This window comes from Diospyros lotus, chromosome 13 (genome assembly GCF_014633365.1).
Source record: "Diospyros lotus cultivar Yz01 chromosome 13, ASM1463336v1, whole genome shotgun sequence".
In the NCBI taxonomy this organism is placed as follows: domain Eukaryota; kingdom Viridiplantae; phylum Streptophyta; class Magnoliopsida; order Ericales; family Ebenaceae; genus Diospyros; species Diospyros lotus.
Window position 1 is genome coordinate 31,747,212 of NC_068350.1, and position 22,794 is coordinate 31,770,005.

A 22,794-nucleotide genomic window follows, 5' to 3' on the forward strand; every position below is an offset into this window, starting at 1 on the left:
GTAGGGCTTTCAGTGGGGGAATTGATTAGGCTACGCTGCTACCAAAGAGAGTCCTTGATGAGAAATTTGACCGAGGGTGAAAAAAATATATATTTATTTATTTAAATTTAGGGCTCAAAACAGCCAAAGGATATAATTCTACTAGTCAGACCAGAACTTGGAGACCTCCCCACATTTTAGCATCGAGGGGCGGAATCACGTAGTATAAATCTACAATTCGTTTTGCACGTCAATGCGATATATGGGGCACAATGGCCGGTGACCAAAAAATTTAGCAAACATTTCTCGGCGTCAGGGCAACACAAACCGGCAAAGATGCATATGATATGATATAGCAGCAGCAGCAGCAGTAACTGAAATTTCAATGAGAAATAATGGAAGGTTAGTTAAAACAAAAAGATGAGATCAGAATCCTTTTGACAGTTTGTTTGCTATACATGGTTTCACGGTTTCCGGTTTGGCTATTAACACATGGATGGAATCACCTAGCAAAACTGGAGGCCCCACCACCGCCACACCCCCCACATATTAGCAACTCTCTCTTCTCTCTCTCCATATATATATATATACATACACATATACCTGGAGGATGAGCCAAGAGAGCTCCTTGCAAAGATGGAAGTAATTACACACCACCCACTTCCAAGCATTTGTTTAGAAAAGTATGTGGAGGTAGAGGACGATCCATCCGGCCATGGAAATAATCGCGAAGATGTGAACCCAAAACAACACGGCTGCTGCTTCTCTCCCGCACCCTCTCAAATTGGCGACGGCACCTGCAGAAAAAAAGGAACAAGCCATGAAAACCATGGTGTCTAACGATGGCATGCCAAAATTTGAGTAGTCAGGAAAATAAGTTCTTGTGCTCATGCAGATGCTATTTGGTCACACAATAATTGTGTGGGAACACTGAGATTTTGATGTTACCAGAAAGCACAGATGTCGGCATGGTATACTGGAGGAGGAGGACAAATCTGAACATCTTGTCATCGGGGGGAAGGAGGCCAAGCTTGTCAGCCAAAGTGACTATGCCAAGTCCAGCAGGAGGAACTAAAACCAACCGCCCGAAAATAATAGCAGCAGTTGTCCTCAGACCAAGCTTTGAACTCCCTGGGCCTGCAAGTATTAACTAGCGGTCATCTTACGTTGTGCCAAAGGCCTCAATACCAGTTTAAGGGAGTGGGATGCTTTTATGGAAGGAGATTCTGAGAGGAGCAATTAGAAAATCAACATACCATCTGTAAGGTTCCCACCCAATGCCAACAAAATGCACGGGATCATTGCACCCCTGGAAAGTCAAAGCATAATGTTGCAGATCAGGATGCTGAGTCATTAATATTCTTCCCTTGTCTGAATATTGGTAAATGGGTCTAAGCTATAAAGTGTGAAGCAGAAAATGTAACAATCTTGGAAGCTCTCTGTTCTTACAAGGCACAAGAGATCCAAAAATAGCACCTCATGGAGCAAATTATTGCAGCATTAGTAATGTGATTGACAAATTCTTTTGACATTTTAAGTTGGTCTTGATTCAGCTAGATCATTCTTGATCTGAAGGGAAACAAATCTTTAGAAAATACTACCCTATTCATTCACCGGCAATAACTACACATTCAGGACAACTATCCCAACATAGTACCTTTCTTGCTAGCAGACGCTGAAACCACATGCCACCCCCAGACTGCATTCATTGAACAAAATCTTGACCCAGAAATAGGCCATTTAAACAAAATTCAATCATGTGACCGGACCCTAAAACCACATGTAGTAGAAACGTATACTAAATATTTATTGAAACATTGAGAACAAATGTTTTTAAGACAGAAAAATTAGATCATTCATTGTATTCCATGTGCCAAGAATCATCCCCAAATATGCAACAGGGGATGCATTTCTACCTGTCTGCCCCCTAAGCAACTGCTTTCTAGGTCACTGTACTGAAGGGCCAACTCATTCTTGCCAACAGCTTTAGACATAATCCTGATTGCATACTTATCCGAAATTTTGCAGTCCAAAAAATTGCTTCTATGTTTCTGATTTGGGGTTAAGTATGACCCCCTTTGACATTTATTGTCATTTGTTGAAAAAATTACAGGACCCTTTCTATTTTTATTCACATAAGCACCTTAACTCTTAGACAAAGATGTTCATCATTGAACATCCCACAAAATCTTATTTCTTTCTTCTATATTTGTATAGTCAGCACCTATAGAAAGAGAATCCAGTGTCCTGGCTTTTGTTCACTATTCTTCCTAAACACTAAGACTTATCTAGCAAAAGAGGTAGAGGAAGAAATACCAAGAAAAAACTTTGTGGGAGACACTTAGATATGATGAGTCATAAGCCTTACAGAAGATAAGGCCACAAGTAGAAATAACTAACAACAACATATCCAGCCTTTATCCCACTATGTGGAGTCGGCCACATGAATAACTAGCGAGCTAAAATTCACATAGCTAGCCACATAGTGCGATAAGGGCTTGATATGTTGTTTATTCTTTCTAAAGACTTATTAGGCAACCTACTGATTCCAACTATCTTGCTTTATGCAATAGCACAGCTACAGAAATATACATCAAGATGTTTGCATGTGCAAGTGATTGCTCACATAAAGCCAAGAAATTCCAACTAAAATGTAACACCAGAAAATGCAAGGAGAGGAGGGACTGAGCATACCCTAGAATTGTGCAGCTGTCAGTGAAGAAATATAGGGGAGCATCAGTGGTAAAAATTAATCGCTTCAAAAATGGTACACATCCAATAACCATTGCTAGAATCTGCACCGATATGCATACCAAATTAGTGCCATTAAGTGGGGAAGGAGGAGATTGGGAAAATTTTCCTCAATGACATTTCAATAGAAATGGTCAAGCTAGTGGACAAATTAGAGATCCAGAAAATCACGATAAAAGTTGCAGCATATAGAAATAAAAAAATGCAAAAGCACCAAGTGTTTGTTGAAAGTATACTTAATGGTACAAATTGTTATAAACAACTCAAGTTTAAGATGGATTCAATTCTTTTCAAAACCTATTAATCAAGATGGTCAACTAGATTGATTTACACAAGTGGGTCTCCTTCTGAGACTTGGCTTTTGTGTAGGTCAGTTTTGGTCTTTGCCCCTTGAAATCCATCTCCATGGACCATGGTATTATATGCTCCCATACATTAGTGGAGTATTTTCATAAGCTTAAAATTGTCCGATAATAGCAATTTCCAATTCTATTGGTGCACATAATAAAGGCCCAAAAAAACAACATTACTAAATAGGTTATGTCAGTACCAATAATCCAAACTATAAAAACAACTAGGAGGTTCCAAGCACAAAAGATTGGGATCTGGACCCTAGCCTTTACGAAAAAAATCAATTAATCAGGTATCAAAGAATTGAACTTACAGAAGCAATGATGGGGGGTTGAAGGATCTGCTTGACCTTAAATTTCTCATACAGAAACTTGAAGAAATCTTTGATCTGCATGGAAAGCATGAAAAGTCAGAAAACCACAGGCTGTAGTACCCTGTAAAATGAGCAAGCAGCAATGAAGCAGAATGATTTCTGAATCCAGAATAGCAATCATGCAAATTGGATTGTCAATAAACAAGGTTTGGGTTCTCAAAGTTGCATGCTAATTCAGTGCAATCCCTCACTTAAATCCTAGTTAAGTCAAAGATTTTGCTTTTGTTTTTGAGAGAAGCCATAACTATTTTAACATAAGGTTTCAAGAAAGCTGGAAGAACAGCCACCTATCCAGATATAAAGCAAATCAAACCTGCATAGGTGTACAAAATATTTTTAAACAGGAGACCATGGATGGTTAAATTTGGGTTCCCATGCCATAAATAAGCTCAAAGTAACTGTACAGTGTTGTGGCAACCTACAGTTGATTGGAATCTCCTATATGCAGATAGCAACATTGAAGTGGAAAAACTCACCCATTCTCAACCATTTAAAACTTCTTGCATGCTAAATAAGTTCACAAATATCTACAACCACAGTTAAATGGTCAATGTTCTGCTTTGCTTTTCTTATTTTGTCATTCAAAAATACAAGAAAAGCAATTTTAATGGAACCCAAGCTAATTCATCTGTGTTCACATTAAGCATAAAGAATTTTCTGATTTCTGTGTTGATCAGCTATCATGATCTTGGACGAGCTGAATAGAATATATGGTTCAATTACATATAGGATGCTAATCTAGTTGGGTCTCACCTTTTCTTTCCTGTGCACATCTGAACTAATAGGTACAGATTCCTGCTGGAGAAGGTGGACTTGCTCTGGATTGTCATCCTTGGAAATGTTCTTGATAGGAAGATTCCTGTCCTCAACATCAAAGGTGCCTTCAGGAGGAGGTGCGAGCATATTGAAAACGTAGGTATATAGTATAATTGCACCAACCTAAACGCATGAGAGGGGGGTTATACAGATTGAATGTAGCAATTTGGAATGTGTAGTACGACATTATGCATATCCCTTGTGCAGATTGGATGGAAGATTTGGAATGCATAAATACAAATTGTTAATAATTTTATAGCTTTGCATGGATTACATTGTTGATCTAACATTTTAGCTTTCCATTTTAAATTGGGGTTCTAACAGAAAAATGCAATTGAGGTATCTCATTCACAATCTGTTATAGGTAAAATCCTAAAGTGCTAAATGCAAATAACAAAAGGATCATCTTATGACACTTTCTCCCCCCCTTTATTTTTTAGCCTTCTGTCTTTCTAGTAAAACCAGGTCAGACCTCTAGTCATAGGACATAATCTTCTGAGGAGCTAATCTCAACTGCTGAAATTTTATAGAGAAGGCCCTAGCACTCAAGGAAGAATAATAAGATAATCAGGACTATATAAGAGAAGTAGCTCAAATAATTGAATAACAAAAAGATAGATAACTATGCAAATTCCATTAAATGAAGGAGTGTGCAATTTCAAAACAGTTTTGAATGAGCTAGGTTGAAGAGAAGAAAATTGTATAACTTACCCATTGACCAAATGAGATATATGCATTCCCATCTTGGGCACATTTGTCAGAGTCTCCAAAAGGATTTGCCTTATCTCGACATAAAGCCGCAATCAGGACTAGCGGCACATTCCCAATATTTCCTGTTAAATGCCAGTACATGGTAACACAGAGACAATATCACTAGAGATTAAAATTTCAGTACAAAATTCGAACAATCAACATTACAAGGCCACCAATAAAAGAGGGGCAGGAGCATGGGTTGATTAAAGGTTCAGCAACTTATGCACACTGCATTGTAGTCATAGAGTTTAGTTTATTGGTGAAAGAAAACAAAATAATCTCAAACTAAAAAAAGAATAAACTGATGATTATCTGATATAAGACACAAGTAATGGTTAGTATCTTTAATTTTGACATTTTATTATAATAACAACCTATTCGCTTGCTAACCATTTATATCTGTAGTCACATCTTCTATAAAACCCTTATAACCCATAGCCCACTTAAGGATTTCCTATTTCAGTTTTCCTTCGTCTTCTCTTCCTCTTTTGTTGAAGATATCTTCTCTTCCCCTACTTAAGAGTACCAACATATATTGTTGCTATTTCTATACTAATATCAACATATCCATTGGTATCAGCATAAATTTCTTTATTTCCTTGCAATTTGGTTTACCTTGAAAGAAGTATGTCACATACAAAGTTCTATAGATTCTTCCTCCATCAATGATATATATATATATATATATATAATTCAAGGGGGGATTCATACAAAAGAGTTTTGTTTTCCAAAACATTTTCTCAGACCCTATTTGGCTTTGAGTTTGGAGCTGCATTGAGTTAAGTTCATGGCCCAATGCAATAAATAAGGTGTTTGGCAAACTTCAATTCACATTAGGACTCAAACTCAACTTTAGTATTTTGGTGCATTAGGTGAGTTAAAGTGTTTTAGCAAACAATTATAATTTGAAAATCAACTCAACCTAACCAATTTACCAAACAATTTTATATAATCAAACTCACCTCACCTCACATCAATCCCAAACAGGGACTCAATTATTTGCTAGATCGTGCCCAAATTGGGAGTACATAGAAATATTGTTGTACTAAGGGTTATGAATTTCGTTCCATACTAGCCGGTACAAGTTGTACCAGTAAAATATTCTGATACTAAAAAATAAAAAATCTCTTCAGCTAAGGTACTGCATGGTATTGACCAGTACCAAATTTCGCTAATATCTTAAAACTTTCCCCTTTTTATTTATTTTTGGCTTTCAACATCTCATGGCTTTACAACTCAAAGTCTTAAACCCTCAAATCTAATTTCAAATGCCCAAATCTCATATCACAATTCTGTTTAGCAACCTCTTAGAGATTATTTTTTTTCCATCCTTCAGTGTCAGGCTGTCAGCTTCTCTATGTAATATTTTTTTGGCCTCAGTATATGCATTTTGTGTAATTTATGGGTATAAACATAATTTGTTAGGAATTTTTTTATATTTTTTTGCTCAATTGCTTTTTTATCTTCTTTTTTTTTTTTTTTTTTTTGTATTTGTTTTTTCTTCAATTGCTTGGGTTGCTTTATGCTTTTATGTATGTGAGTAATTGTTCTACTTAATATCTAAGTTTGTGTTTTGCATAGCATTTATTCTTTTTTTATTTTTCTTTATCTAAGTATCTGTTTTGTTTAATATTTGAATATATATTTGTAATCTGTCTACATCTGTTTTGCAATTTGTTTATATTGTTTTCTGTTGGACGAGATTGGGTGTTCAAGTTTAAAAAAGAAAGATAAGGTGGTTGGATAAGACAAAGTTTTGAAAAATAAGGAAGCTTGGAAGATAGGATAAAGCTCCAAGATTCAAGGGAGAGATTCAAGCTCAAAACCAGAAGATAAAGGCCAACATATTTTGAATATTAGTTATCATTACCTAAATTTGAATTTGCTCCTATTTTCTAGGTGATAGAGTAGATATTTTGCCTTCTATTTTCTCCCTTCGGAATCAATAAATTCTTACATAAGCTTTCAAGAATTCAGTTTATTTCATGGTATCAGAGCCAAATCCTGGTCACCTAGATCTTGAAGTCTAGGTTGTTTACAAAATCATGGCCAAAACTCTACCAAACCCAACCATAACCAAAGCCTCAACCATGAGTTCTCCTAATCCTCATTCTCTGCCAAATTTTTCTACAAATTCTATTGATAACCATCCTCTACAGATTACTGAACATAAGTTAAATAGGAGTAATTTCAAAGAATGGTTTCAATCGGTATTGCTTATAATCAAAGAGAAAGAAAAAGCTAGATACTAGACACGAGCAATTCCTACTCCACCAACCATAGCAGCCAATTATGGCATCACGGAAGCAGAAAACTCAACTATTATGGCATGGCTTATCAACTCAATGGAGCCCAAGATCAGCAGAACCTATCTCTTCTACAAGACGACAAAAGAGATTTGGGATGTAGTCTAAGAAATGTACTCAGATTTGGAGAATACCTTTTAATGTTTTGAGATCGGGTCAGCCATCTGTACAACCAAACAAGATAATCTGAATGTTTATAGAATACTGTAACGTTTTGGTTGAGTTATGGCATGAGATGGATTTATTCTACACTGTTAATTGGAAGTGTTCAACTAATAGAACAAAATACAATAAAATGTTAGAAAAAGATCGTGTTTTTTATTTTTTCCATGGTCTCAACTCTGATTTGGATGAAGTTCATGGAAGATTATTGGATACTAAACCCTTACCTACACTTAGATAAGTGTTTGTTGAGGTAAGGAGAGAGGAAAGCAGGCGTAAGGTGATGCTTACCCAACAGACAAACTTCATTTTAAGTCATCAAAACTCTACTCTAGTTACGGTCAAATAGGTGGATACTTTGTCAAGAAATCAGGGGAACGAGGACAAGCAGTGGTGTGACCACTGTAACAAACCCTACCATACACGAGAAAAATGCTAGAAGATTCATGACAAACTAGCAAATTGGAAGCCACGAAACAAGAGGGAAACAACCAGATCAGCCTATGCTGCCAAAGTCTCTATTGAATCTAGGAACAACTCGAATCTAAAACTATTAGCAGAGCAGGTTCAAACCTTGTACAGGCTACTAAATCAAGGTATAAACCCCTCAAGTCTTTCTACTCCTAAGCCAATAGTTTCAATAGCCCTACAAGGTATTCCTCATTACTCACTAGTCTCACGAAAGCCCCCTAAATATGTTTGGATAGTGGATACTAGTGAATCAGATCATATGTCAAGTTTGGCTAACTCTATGATGGATTATACACCTTGTAACACAACTATTGATATTTCTATGGCTAATAACACAACCTCTCCTACCTTGGGGTTTGGAACAATGTGTTTATCAAAACTAAAGTTGAAATTTGTTCCAAACATACTGGGATTGCAGTGCAATTTACTATCAGTTAGTAAACTTACAAGAGATATGAATTGTAGTGTAAATTATTTCAGGACCAGGCTTCAAGGATGATGATTGGCAGTGGTAAGGCTAGATATGGCCTTTACTATATGACAGAAGATGTTCCTAGTTCTTAAACCAATAAAGTTGTCTTTACTGTAACAGTTAATGCCAATGTTCTGTTGTGGCATAAGCGCCTAAGACACCCTAGTTTCTCATATCTAAAATCCTCGTATCCTCACATTTTCATTAATAAAGAACAATCTTTTAAATGTGAGCAGTGAGCAGTGTACTCTTGCAAAACAACCTTGTTCTCATTATTCTATACAACCCTATAAACCATCTAAACCCTTTCAATTGATCTATAAGATTGTCATGAATCAAGACCATAAATCAAGGAAAGTATCTTTGCCATAAATCAAGGAAAGAAGATTTGTGATAAATCAAGGAAAGTATCTTTGCCATAAATCAAGGAAAGAAGATTTGTCAATTAGCATGTGATTAGATGTAATTAACTATTATTTAGGCCTAATTGTAGTTTTAATTAATGTACAGCTTACTATAAATTTCAATGAAAGAATGCTAGACCTAATATAGAGTTCTACTGCTAAAAAGGATTCTCTCTTTTCTATCTTGTTCAACATTGTTTTAGTCTCTTTTCCACATGGTATCAGAGCCTAAGAAACCCTAGAACTCTTTTTTCTAAGCCTTCATTGCCTGCTCTTTTGTTGCTACTAACAACCATCACAAGCAGCCTTCATTGTTGTAATAGTACATTATTTCCCCTTCTTCCCTTAGCCCTTCCCATTAACTAGAGATGCCAACCACCACTGATAAAGCTAGTTCCCACGATACAAGGGAAACACTGACACCCACGATGCTTCAGCCATCGGGAGAACTGCAGCCAATCAATGCTGTCTATCAGTTGGATGGAAGGAATTATCTTAAATGGTCCCAATTGATTCAAACCATTTTGAAAGGAAAAGGGAAGATTAACCATATTATAGGAATCGAACCAAAGAAAGAAGATCCAACCTATGGAGCATGGGATGAAGAAGATTCCATAATCATTGCATGGCTGTGGAGTTCCATGGCTCTCGAAATCAGTGATACCTACATGTTTTTGTCAACAACAAAGGAGATTTGGGAGTCTATCCAACAAACCTACTCAAAGGTGAAGGATGCAGCCTAGATCTACGAGTTGAAGACCAAAATAGTTGCAGCAAAGCAAGATAACAGAACTATTATTGAGTATGCCAATTTCCTAAAGGGACTATGGCAAGAAATGGATCACTAGATGGTAATTGAGATGAAAAACAATGATGATGTAGCCACCTTGAAAGCTTTTATAGACAAAGATCACACCTATGATTTTCTTGCAGGCCTAAATGTTGAGTATGATCAGGGGAGAGTTCTCTTATCCCTAGCAGTTAACTTTGATTAGCCTTTGTTACAGTTTGATGTGAAGAATGCTTTCTTGCACGGAGACCTTGAGGAGGAAATATATATGGACATACCCCCAGGATTCAACAAAAACAGACCTGGGACTAAGGTTTGTAGACTCAAGAAGACACTATATAGCCTAAAACAGTCACCTAGAGCTTGGTTCAGGAGATTTTCCAAAGTAATGCAAACCATGGGTTACAAACCGAGCCAAGGGGACCACATTCTATTCATAAAACACTCAGGTTCAGATTTTGTCATAGCTCTTATTGTTTATGTTGATGAGATTATAGTGACAGGAAATGATGAAAATGAGAGATAGAACTTGGGTAGATGTTTGGCTGAGGAGTTTGAGATCAAAGAACTAGGGAATTTGCCATGTTGATTAACCCGGCCTGCTGACCATTACTAGCAACTGCACGCCTTACGATTGTTATCTTGCACATCCCACTGTCCACACTCCCCATCAAAGTTACTAGCCTTCTATCTTTCATGATTATTACTTCTAGCTTGTTGAAATCAAAGCTAATGGGACTAATGGTTTGCATCCAATCAACCCCCAACACGACATCATAACCTTCGAGCTTCAATAGTCGTAAATCTGTCAAGAACATTTCTCCTTGCATTTCCCAATGAAAATTCATACAAGCCATACTACTTACCACTTTTTCCCCATTTGCAACTATTACCGTCAATGGCTGCACCCTCGTGGTCATACACCCCAACTTCTTTATTGTTTCTTCTCCTATAAAGCTGTGCGTACTTCCACTATCGATTAGAACCATCAATTTCTGATTTCTCACCATCCCTTCCATCTTGATAGTCCTATTGTCCACCAATCCCCTTAATGCATGTAAAGAGATCGCTCCATCCTTCACTTCTTTTGCCACCACCTCTTCCTCATGTGGAACGTCATCAGACGTGAGCTTTTCTTTGCCAGCCTATCTCCACTGCTCAAAAATCTCGGATTGGCCTTCAAACGACGAATTTCCCACTGTCACAAGCAAAACAACATTGCCTTTCATGTTTTGGCCAAATTTCCCTGCTTCCTTTAGCTCCTTACCCTCACGAGTGAAGGCCATTTGATTGCTGCGAAAAGAAAGTTGTTGTTTCTTCATCAAAGCTTCCACCAGCATCTACTGTAGCCTAGCACCTTTAACCGCCTCCTTAACCAATTTTGGTTGTTGCATCTTGACCGTCAGCTTGAGTTCATCACTTAGGCCGCTAATAAAACTTGAAATAAAATAGCCTCACTTGACCCTGGATTCATTGTACGCACAATGGATTTAATTTCTTTGAAATTCTCTTAGTGTTGCTGAACCATCCCCACTTGTTAAACTCTTCTACAACATCTGTCAAATTCTAATCCCCAAACCTGGTACATAATTCCTCAACGAAATCTAACCATTGCTGCCTTCCTGTGACTCATACCAATCCTGAAACCAAGAATCAGCCACGTCGTTCAAGTAAGTTGCCGCCGATGTGATCTTCAGGTGCTCCGGAGTTTGATAAAGAACAAACAGCTTTTCACACCGTCGGATCCACCAACGTGGATTTTGTCGTTCGAATATAGGCAAATCCAATTTCGGCATGGGAAATTGAGGATGGAACGGTGCAGTCTGCGTTCCAGGTCTCTTATTTGTTGTCTGTTCCTCTAATACTTCTTCCATCGCTACTATTTCTGCTTCTAACTCCACTGTTTCTACCACCCTTGGGCCTAGTCCTCTTCTGAACAGCATCGGTTCCAATTGTTCCTTTAGGGGAAAATCAGGGGACAATCGTACAAGATTTTGTCATGCAAACATGAGCATGAAGCTTTGTATTTGCTCTCGAACTTAGCTTGTCACGTCCTCTCGCATATGCGAGAGTGCCTGATACAGCTTTTGGTTAATTGATTTGTCGATAGCTCCGATCTTTCCTTGCATATCTGACACTGCTACATTAACTTGTTGAAGTTGCGCCTCCATTTGCTTCATTCACGTTCCATCCGCCATCATTTCTGTTTGGATTAAGTTGTTGTCAGCCAAGACTCGAACTTCTGGGCAACCCTTCCGCAATTCAAACAACCTGCACCTACTATTACCAATTCAATTTTCTAGTGTTGAAGTTTGCCTCGAGTTTTGTCCTAGAAGATAACAGAACCAGAAGGAGCATGAAGGAGTAGTCTCGGCCGAAGAAATTAGGCAGCTAGGGGTTAAGTGTAATTAGTACATTTTGTTGGGGTTAATATGTAATTTCCCTAAGTTAGTTAATTGCCTAAGTGTGTCCACCTCCTCTATAAATAAAAGGGCAAGGCGCCTGCTGAGAAAGCATCATTCTGTGAGTGCTCTAGTCCTTTGTATTATGAGTGCAAGGCATTGTTCAAGAAAGGAAGACTGTCTGCATGTCTTGGGTTTTTTTGGGGGGAAACAATGTGGTGTTGTACTCAAGGTTTGTGGGCTTTGAGGGTTGTGATGTGTACTGATCTTCTGTCTGGAAATAAAGACTGCTTGAAGGGGTGTTTGAAGGCTGGATGTAGGATTGCCAAAGGCATTCCGAACCAAGATAAATCCGCGCCTATTGCTTGTGGTTTGATTGTTTCTTGTTCTTATTTTCATTCTGTTTTTGATTGCTTATATTTTCTGTTTCAATTTCTATTATCGCTGGGTGGATTTGAGAGTGTTGAGAGAGGCATATATCATCTAAGGGTCATTCCACATGGTCCTAGGATAACATCTAGAACACCAACTGAATCAACTTTGCATTCCTCGTTCGACTCCAAGATCATTGCTAGTCTCGCTCGCCTCATAGTGCCGAACCCCATTAAGATCGTCAAATTCTTGGATCAGTGGAATTCAGCCGTCATAATTTCTAGGTCTGCCTTGCCTTCACGTCGGGTCTTTCTCGCCTCATAGTGCCAAGCCCGATTAAGATCGTCCAATTCTTGGATCAGTGGAATTGTTGGGTTTGCCTCACCTTCACGTTTCGGTACGAGCCGTCACAATTCCAACTTGAGTCGGCAAAATTTGGTTGGTTTCCAATCGCTTCAAGGTTGGAATTACACCCCGTCCAATCCCGAATAACTTGGCTCTGATACCAATTTGCAAGGATCTCGTGTCTTGACAATGGAATTCTCCTCAAATGAGAGGAATTAGGGTTAGAGAGAGAAAAAGAGAGAGATAAAAGAGAATGAGGGAGGGATGAAAAAAAGGAATTTTGGGAGAGAAATTGAAAGGAAGAGAAGGAGTGTATGATGTTGTTATGAAATTCGTTGATGCATCTATTGAATAGGGAAACCCTTATATGACCCCTTTTCCCGCCAATCTCCAGTAGTTACAATCTTAATAGCCTAGTTGTTATACCTTCTAATAGTACTAACATCTCCCTTTAACCATCTAACCGCCAACCAACAGCCTAAACCATCTATTGTTACACCCTTCAACCATCTTAACCACCTACTGCTACAATCATAGTAAGTAAAATACAAATTTGCCCCTACGTTCCCGTAAGATCCCAACAAATGTATGCATTCTCCAACTCAGACATATGAATGCAGTTTTTCATGTCCAAAGGTATTTAAAAGGGACACCTAGAAAAGGATTACTATTTCAGAAAATAGAGGAGAAGGGTATTAAGGGCTTTGTTGATACAGATTGGACAAGGTCTATTGAAGATGGCCAGTTAACTTCAGGTTATTATACCAAAGTATGGGAAAATATGGTTACATGGAGAAATAAGAAGCGGTCGATTGTTGCCCACAACAGTGTTGAGGCAGAATTCCAAGTTATAGCTCAAGGAATTTGGGAAGTGATTTGGTTAGAAAGGCTAATGGAAGACTTACATATTCCTTTGTCATAGCAAATAAAGGTGTACAATGATAGTAAATCAGCAATTAGTATTGTTAAAAATCCAGTTCAGCATGATCGCATGAACCATTTGAGAATAGACCGAAACTTTATAAAGAGGGAAATTGAGGAAGGAGGAATTAATCTATCCTATATTCCTACAACAAGTCAAGTGGCTGATGTGTTTACAAAAGCCATGGCAAGACCAGGTTTCAAATTGCTAATTGGCAAGCTAGGAATGACTAGTATCTATTCTCCAGCTTGAGGGGAAGTGTTGGACGAGATTGGATATTCAAGTTTAAAAAGGAAAGATAAGGTGGTTGGATAAGATAAAGATTTAAAAGACAAGTGTCACAACCCTAGGGTTAGTTAGGGTTGTGATAGGAATTGGGGGAAGAAATCCGAATTGTATGAATGGGAAAATCAGTAGAAAGAGGAGAGATGTTGAGAGAAAGGGGGAGAACTTGAGGGAGATTGGAGAGAGTCTTAGAGAGAAATGAGAATTAAAAATTCATTCAAATCAAGCATGCCTTCCATCCTCTCTAGCTGTGGCTTATATAGCCTCACGGCATTGCACATGCACTCATGTGCAGTTACAACAATGACTATAACTGCCTATAGCCAAAAAAATTAGCTATAACAAAAAGAAGAAAGGAAATTACAAAGTATAGTAATGCATGTAAGCTAAATACTATTATATTTCCTACTCTATCCTTGGGGATCCTCGAGATCATGACAATTCCCCCCTCCTTGAGAAAGTTCTTGTCCCCAAGAACTTCAGCAATTGGTCACTGCCTTTACCCAATACCAGCTCTCTCAATCTGTTTCATTCCTCTTTCCTTCTTTCTCCTTCTAGGCCTCTTCATCTTCATTCTTAGGTTTCCAAGATCAATTCTAGGCCTAAGTTGACCCAGAACTTCCATAGGAAAAACTTCATCGCATTCAAGCCCAAAACAACCACTCCCGATAATAGTTATCCAATCAAGCTTGATCTCTCATCTATGGACATAATCAACAATTTCCGGACAAACATACTTAGTAGCTGAAACTTGAAGTCCAACATAAAGACTATCCGTATCCGTGTCTGTAACCTCCATTAGTAGTTTATTATTCTCCAATACAAGTAAGGGTGGCAGATCTACATCCCTAGTTGTAGTTATTGTCTTCCCTTTCAACCCACAGCCATGCTTCGTTGCAAAAATATCAACAGCATCCTCAAAACGCAGCAATGGAGGATTGTAGACTTGCATTGGATACTCATACCAAGGCTGTTTGTGAACATTAGCATTAGGAGCTGCTGCAACTTCAATTCCAGCCAACGATTTCTCAATGATTGACACCAAGCCAAGTGTCTCAGGACTAGAAAAAGTGCTTGAGAGGCTGTCAATTGATTGAGTGTCATCCTCCAATTCCTTTTCCTCACTCTCTTCTTCCTCTTCTCCTTCTTCCTTAAAGTTGGACTGATCTTGTTGCAGAATCCCAAAAACATCATCATCGAGAACTTCTTTTCCAAAGGAATCGGTGTGTTTCTTTAATTCTCCTTTTGCCTTTGTTGCCCTATCAATCTGTTCATTACAAATTCCCTTTGGATAATGCCATTCACCTTTAATATCATTTCTGATGTTGCACTTCTCCTCCAGCTACTCCATTTTTGGGACTTCCTCTTTGTTAAAACTCTCACAATAATTTTTGAAGAATTCAACAGAAAACTGTAATGATACTTCTTAGTTAGTATCATTACAAACTCTTGCAATTGTTCGTGTAGCACCCGGCCAAATTCCTTGCTTGATTCATGTACCACACTTCTTGTTCCCTTGTCAACTCGACTAGACTCCTTCTCCAACTTCTTTTCCCATGCATAAGGCTTCTGGCCAAACTCCCCTTGATATCTACCTCCAACTGAAATTGCAGCATCCTTCTGCTACAAGTTAGGCTCCCATGGTCTCATGCATGCTTTGCCCGTCATGGCAAAAATCTTACAAGTCGGACAAGCCATAGGCCAAGAACTCGGAGTGTTGTCCATCCTAAATCCCCACACTTCCATCCTGTAACTGCCTCACCCAGTCACCTCTAAAATTGATCCAACAAGTGGCGAATAGAAACCACTGTTCTGCTTCAAGATCAAGTCTATTGTAGCAGCGGAAGAAGTCACACAATTACAGCGACTTGATCAGCCTTCTAGAGTCCTTTAGATCGCCATCAAAAGTGAAGATTGATCGCTACCGTGGTCACCTTCACAACCGATATCGTTGTAGTCGAAGAATTGATCTCGATCTCTTGCTGCTCCCAGTTTTCTGTAATCTCCTTCATTTTCCGACAGTGAAGATCCATGCATCGGAATCAATTGGCCAAGCCATCTTCCAATTCCAAGCCTCAAACATCAACTAACCTCACCTCTTTGTGTGTCGGACTCATTTCTCCTTGTGCGTCGAAGTTAATTCTGAGATTCAACTGGGGATCTCCTGGTTGCTTCTTTGTCTTAAACGCTCAATTCACCGGAATAACCATAATTGCACCAAAAGAAGAAATCGAAGGCTAAGGTTCTGCTCCAAGAGTCGTCCCTGCCTCGTCTTCTCGTCTACGCACTCTGATTATTGCCTCACCTCCTTTCGCTGGAAATCACTGCTCCAAGAATTGAACAACCTTCCAGATCGATGAAATTCTTCCAGATCGCCGAAGTTTCTCCACTGGAATCGTCTGGTTGCTCGCCTTCCTTGAGTGACTATGATGCAACCAACGAAATTCTGCAGAATTGAGAATTCGATGGTTGCAGTAACTTACAACTTGGCTTCCAAATCCGCTGATGCTGCATCACTTTGATCTGCCTCACATTCGAAATCGCGACTGCAACGACTCGAAAAAATAGCAGCGAATCAACCTGCTGCTCCGAAATTCAATAGTCGAACCTTCCGCTTTTCTTCCACAACCAAGGTCACCTTCCACGATCGAACAACCTTCCGAATTTTTTCAAGTTGAGAGCCACTCCTCTGTTAAACTAACTGGAATCGAATTCACTGAATTCAATTCGCTCTACCTAACGTTCACACCTACTGTCATTGATCGACTCAATTGTTCGATCAAAACTACCACTGCTTCTGATTTTCGTGGTCGTCTTCAAAGTCCGATAACCAATCCTTGCATTGGACAACAATCGTCAATTCCCATCGAAAATTAATCAACAAGAAAAACCGCCGAGGAATGATGCTCTGATACCATTCGTCACAACCCTAGAGTTAGTTAAGGTTGTGATAGGAATTGGGGGAAGAAATCAGAATTGTAGGAAGGGAGAAATCAGTAGAAAGAGGGAGAGGTATTGAGAGAAAAGGGGGAGAACTTGAGAGAGATTGGAGAGAGTCTTAGAGAGAAATGAGAATTAAGAATTCATTCAAATCAAGCATGCCTTCCATCCTCTCTAGCTGTGGCTTATATAGCCTCACAGCATTGCACATGCACCCATGTGCAGTTACAACAATGCCTACAACTGCCTATAGCCAAAACAATTAGCTATAACAGAAAGAATAAAGGAAATTATAAAGTATAGTAATGCATGTAAGCTAAATACTATTATATTTCCTACTCTATCCTTGGGGATCCTCGGGATCATGACAACAAGGAAGCCTGTAAAACAGGATACAACTCCAAGATTCGAGGGAAAGATTCAAGCTTGAAACCAAAAGATAAAGCCCAGCATGTTTTGAATATTAGTTATTGTTATCTAAATTTGAATTTGATCCTATTTTCTAGGAGATAAGAGTGGATATTTTTCCTTGTATAAATATCTCCCATCAAATTCAATAAATTCTTAAGTAAGCTTTCAAGAATTCAGCTTATTTCATTTTCAATTAGTTCAAATGCAATTCTTTAAGAGAAAAATGGTTAATAATGACATTTGTCTATACTACTTTGTCATGGATAGGGCGCTTGCTAATCAGCCCAAAATTTTAAGCTATTAAGTGATTCTATCTTTTCCATATAACCTAAGAAATTTTCTTTGTTATCTAATACGGGATCCATGACAACATCACATAGAGATGGACACCACACTGTACAGACATGCTAACATGGCAAGTCTTGAGGACAAGATCAGGACAAACTACTGCATCAATAACACAACAAATTATTATATATTGGTCACAGAATTGTTGTAAAATGGTTAAAGTGAAGACTTGTGCCCAATATTTTATGCAATCATAAAATCCATTTAAAGTTCAAAGAAAAGTTCTATCAGATGTCTAAAAGACCATTTTTGTTGCATGGCATGAAATATTGGGCAATAAAGTACCAACAAATGCAAAATATGAGTACAACTAAAATGAAGACGTTCTACTAGATGTGCATCCATACAAGAAAAAAAAAATGAGATTATCCACAAGGAGGTTAGAATGGTGCTTCATAAAGATAAGGTGTGGAACACAATTAAAATGGTTTGGACATGTGAGTAGAAGCCAACAGATGCACCTACTAGGAGATAGGACGCAACTAAAAAGGTTTGTACCAAGAGAAGTAGAGAAAAACCAAATAAAACTTGATGAAAAACCCTTAGACATAAGATGACAATATAATGGTTGTATAGAAAATATGGCCATGGATAAGGATGATTGGAGAGCTAGAATCCATGTAATTGTCACGTAATAAGATTAGAGTGCATGATGATGATGACGACGACAATATTTTAAAGTAGTATCATTCTCACATTTTAGCCTATTTAACTTGCAATGTGTTTCACACATGGTTTCCCCAAAATAGATGTGTCAACCCATCTTGATAGAAAATGCCACTGCAAGGAATCAATATGCATGTTTTGAAATAGGGTCAATTTTTTATTTCGACGCATTGAATTTAGCAATCCTAGCAATATCTAGTAATTTTTCTTTTTCCTATATTCTTCAATGTTTTCTTTGGAGGGAAGATACATAAATAATAAATAAATATATATGGATATTCAAGTTGTGTCTTGACAAAAAAAAATGAAAAAAAATATATAAATAGATAGAGGCCATTTAGGTTCTGAGACATATATAATTATATGATTAGTTAGAAGAAAAATTAGACTAGTTGGTGTTATCATTGGATATTTAATTGTAAAAATGAATTTAAAGTTTTTAAAGTACTCTTAATTATAATATCTATAAATTTACTCCTATCATACCGTATTGTAGAACATGCAGCATACATTTTCTGTTCCTGTTCCATTTACCAGAACAACACATTCAAAGTAACATAGGTGCCAACTGAGCATCAAACCGCACACAATTATTGAGAAAATAGTAACATAATAAGACTTTGTCCACGTTCGGGTACATATCAAGTACCTTCCAGGGACTACTAAGGAGTCAATGATTAGTATGTGCTCAACGTTGACTTAGTGGTCTTTTTAGAAGTCCCCATGCTACTTAGGTGTGACAGAAATATATGAACGGTCAAGGTCAACTAAATGAACAATAACCTCATTGTAGGAGCAGTAAGTGCATGCACATTAACAGAAATAAACAGGAATGTTTTATCATTTCAGGAAACTTAGCCATTGTGATGGTAAAAGTGGACGGTAGGAAAAAAAAAAGATGATGGTAAAAGTGGACAACAGGAATCCCACAAAGAAAATAAATCTGGACAAACCAAAACATATTTTGGAGAGGGGCTACATGTTATGTACCATCAATAAAATTCTAGGAAATACAAACATAACATCTGTTCCCAGAATGAAGCAGCTTACCAATTCCTATATGTATGATTGTGAACTTGAAGAATGGGTATGGTGGATGAACAATGGATGCAACAAGTAGGCCTATGAGGGAGCCTGATATGGTAGCCAGAACAACATTAAAAGGAATGAACCACCTGTCAAGAAAAAGGAAAAGGGGAAAAAAACTACTTAGGCACCAAATTTGTTGACTATTGATACACTAAATATACAAGACAAGACTGTATGATTCTTACCATTCAGTCATTTTCTCTAAATTGATTGCTTGTCCAAGTTGTGAGAATATCAAGCACGGAAGCAAAAGTGAGAAAACCAACTGCACCATATAGATGGGCAATATATTAGTTCTCAAAATTTAGAAACAATAAATATCATTAAATAAAGAGACAGAGAGAAGATATTTTTAGTTGGAAAGAGGATAACACTAAGTCAAAATCTCATTATTGCTTGATTACATCATCTTCAGCAAAAGCAAAACCACATTGGTAGATAGAAATTCACAAACTCTTATTTCAAAGTTCTAAAAGTTAGGGCACTTGATTTTAGTTGTTTTCTTACACCCAAACAGCAAGGCTTATCTTTTTCCGATAACCAATTTTTTTTAAAGCCAATATTGTAACTTACATGTAACTACAAAAGGCTGGCAAAGTATCACCAGAATGTTCATCTCTAAGTATGTTCCCTCAATTTCTACCAACAGATAAAGAAAGATCACCTCAATGAACACAAATCACAATCCAGGATTCGTGGATCAATCTAATAACTAAACCTTAAGTTTTTTACTTTATTTTTTTGGAGGGGAGGTTCATTGCTTCTCTTTCCCTAGTTCCTAGTGCTGAAAAACGAAGGAGAAGTACATAAAAAAGGAAAAAAAAAAAAAGGAAGATAGAAATAGCTTTTCTTACCCCATTTAAAAGCTTCCTCCCATTAGCAGGTAAGATCTTAAAATGCGCCAGAAGAAATCCCAAGAAACAAACAGTAAAAACCTTTGCTATGGGTAAAACTGCAATCCTTATAGTCCCAACAAGAGACTCTCCTTGTTGCTGAGTTTCCATTAAAACAGTGTAGAGGATCCTTTCCACTTTTCCCATTGTGAACTTCCAGACTTCAAAGCAGGTGAAATTCTGCAGGCATCAAAAATCACTGTTCCAGACTGAAGAAATTTGTTTATCTCCTCCTCCCAGGCTAGATTTCCTTCCAAGATTGAGGAAACACAGCTCTGAAATCGAGCCCGAGCACATATGCAGCTTAAAACCTAACAAACAAAAGAATCTTATATGAGTTCCCGGAGCAGCCTTATGACACCCAACGAACTGAACAGAATTTCAGTCCAAGAAAATCCCCAGAAACTAAAATTCACCCAAAATCTACCTATCAAGTAACACGCTGCCTTTAATTTTCTTCTTGATTGGTTGTGAGAACAATCTTCTGCTCTGCAAAAGTCACCCCGAAACAGAACCAATAAGTAAACAACTAATCTAGTCCTAACGAGTAAAAACTAGAAATTAATAATAAAAATAATAATAAATGAAGGGGAGCAGGAAAGAGGAAGATTCTCCAAATTTTCAATTTCGAATTAAACCGACACTGAAGAGGGCTTAATTATCGAAAAGGAAATCAACAATCAGAATGCACCAGAAGACAAGCAATGCTTGTATGGAAAAAGCATTAAGAACGACAGCAGGATCTAGAAACAGCGCGAACGCATTAAAACCTCAGCTCCGTTAGGGGGAAAAAACACGCTTCTCCGAACTGGAAACATCAATGATCGAATCACCGAGTAAAAACGAACATTGCGGCATGAGGAAGAGATTGGTAGGGTTTTCGCTTACCGGGGAAATAAATCCGCGTTGCCGTCGTAGCCGCCGGATCTCTCTCCGCCGTCTTTTGGTTTCCGCAACTTTCTCCGGCGTTTTGTTTCTGTGGGAATGGTACACGCCGTGTCCGTAACCAAATACAGAACAAGACCGTAGCTTTTGCCCCCGGTTTGGGTGAAAATTACAGGTTTGCCCCGCCCGTTTTACTTGTCGCAGGTGGTTTGGGTTTTGTCGTGTTTCGAAGGAAACTTCCTCTGACTCGACCTGTGGGGCCCGCATCTGTTTTGTAATTAATATTTATTTAATAATTAATTTCCGAATTTTTAAGAATATTCCCGCAAAATTTATTCAACTAGAATCAAACAAAAGCTAAGGGAAAAATTCATTCGTAAAAGATGTTTTTAAAATTTTAATTAAAAATAAAATATTATTTAATTTTTAATTTTAAATTTTATATTATGAATTAATTTTATATTTTTCCCTTGAAATATTTCAGGAAATAAGAAATCTAATACAATAAATAAATAATCTTAAAATTCTCATTCTCTTCAAGTGTTATATTGCGTGGGTCCACTTTTGTAGTACATTACATATATCCGTACCATAAATGTGTAATTTGTGAAGTTTCATTGTTTCATTCTTTATATCTAGGGCCGGCTTAAGCCATAGGTCAGTGAGACCTATGCCTAGAACCCTAAAAAAGTAATTAAAAATATTTAACTATTAAAGCCCATGCCAAGTTTAACAATAAAAATTTTAAATATTTTAACATTAAAAATAATTTTTATCCAAAAGGACCCTAATAAATTTTTAATGATAAATATTTTAGTATTAAAAAGGGTTTCAATAAAATTTTTATATTTCTTTATTATTTTTTAAAGAGATTCTAAATTTTAAATAGCCTAGAGCCCCCAACTCCATGGACCGGCTCTATCTACATCTTATGTGCAATTCTAAGATAAGTGGTTACTTAATAGTATTTAAATCAAATACAATGTTACTAAAATTAACTAAAATGTGAGATATATTTAAATGCATCAATACAATATTCAAGATTTTTAAAATCGAAATTTTAAGTGAGATTGAAAGAGAGTTCATAAAATCAAATCGTAAACTTGAATTGTAAAATCGTAAGATGTTAGAAACAATTCAAAATACTCTTTAATATATGTAAATATATGTTTAGAATGATATAATTTTATATAAAAATAATAATATTGCTAATAACATAATTATTATAATTTAAAATTGTATTCCTTATAAATAAACCTATTCAAAAAAATTTATCTATTAATTTTAAAAATACAAACTAATATAAAATTTTTAAATATTGAGTCCATATTTTATCATTATTTATCCATAATTAAAATTTTAAATATTAATTTATATATAATGTAAATTCTCATAAGTCAGTCATAACCTAATCTATATCTATATATATATTATATCAAAATAGTCGTCAAATTTTTTTCCTGCCTATTTTCGCTTTCTATTTCGATATTTTATTATATTTTGTTTATTTTTTTACTTATCAGAAATGAAATTTTTATAAGTCATTAATTAAGTCTAAGTTTGTGGAAAACATGTAATTATTGGAACCTATAGATGATTTTTTTTATA

The 22,794-nt window shown here is 37.0% G+C and overlaps 1 protein-coding gene across 2 annotated transcripts; it reads right to left on the bottom strand.

The window, feature by feature from the left end:
• Positions 1-77: 77 nt before the first annotated feature.
• On the bottom strand, positions 78-21,337 carry LOC127788359 (protein PIN-LIKES 6). Of its 2 annotated transcripts, none has more exons than XM_052316530.1 (13): positions 21,190-21,337; positions 20,729-20,790; positions 20,263-20,612; positions 19,594-19,673; positions 19,370-19,494; positions 4,982-5,103; positions 4,208-4,393; positions 3,395-3,469; positions 2,674-2,774; positions 1,236-1,288; positions 928-1,116; positions 583-776; positions 78-353 (listed from the first exon to the last, which is right to left on the bottom strand). In XM_052316530.1, exons 3-12 carry the CDS (start codon positions 20,446-20,448, stop codon positions 655-657), a joined length of 1,239 nt encoding a protein of 412 aa, XP_052172490.1. In that variant the 5' UTR covers positions 20,449-20,612; positions 20,729-20,790; positions 21,190-21,337; the 3' UTR covers positions 78-353; positions 583-654. The 2 variants fall into 2 exon arrangements, with proteins under 2 accessions (XP_052172490.1, XP_052172491.1); XM_052316531.1 differs by having other exon boundaries at positions 20,729-20,785; positions 21,190-21,280.
• Positions 21,338-22,794: the final 1,457 nt, after the last annotated feature.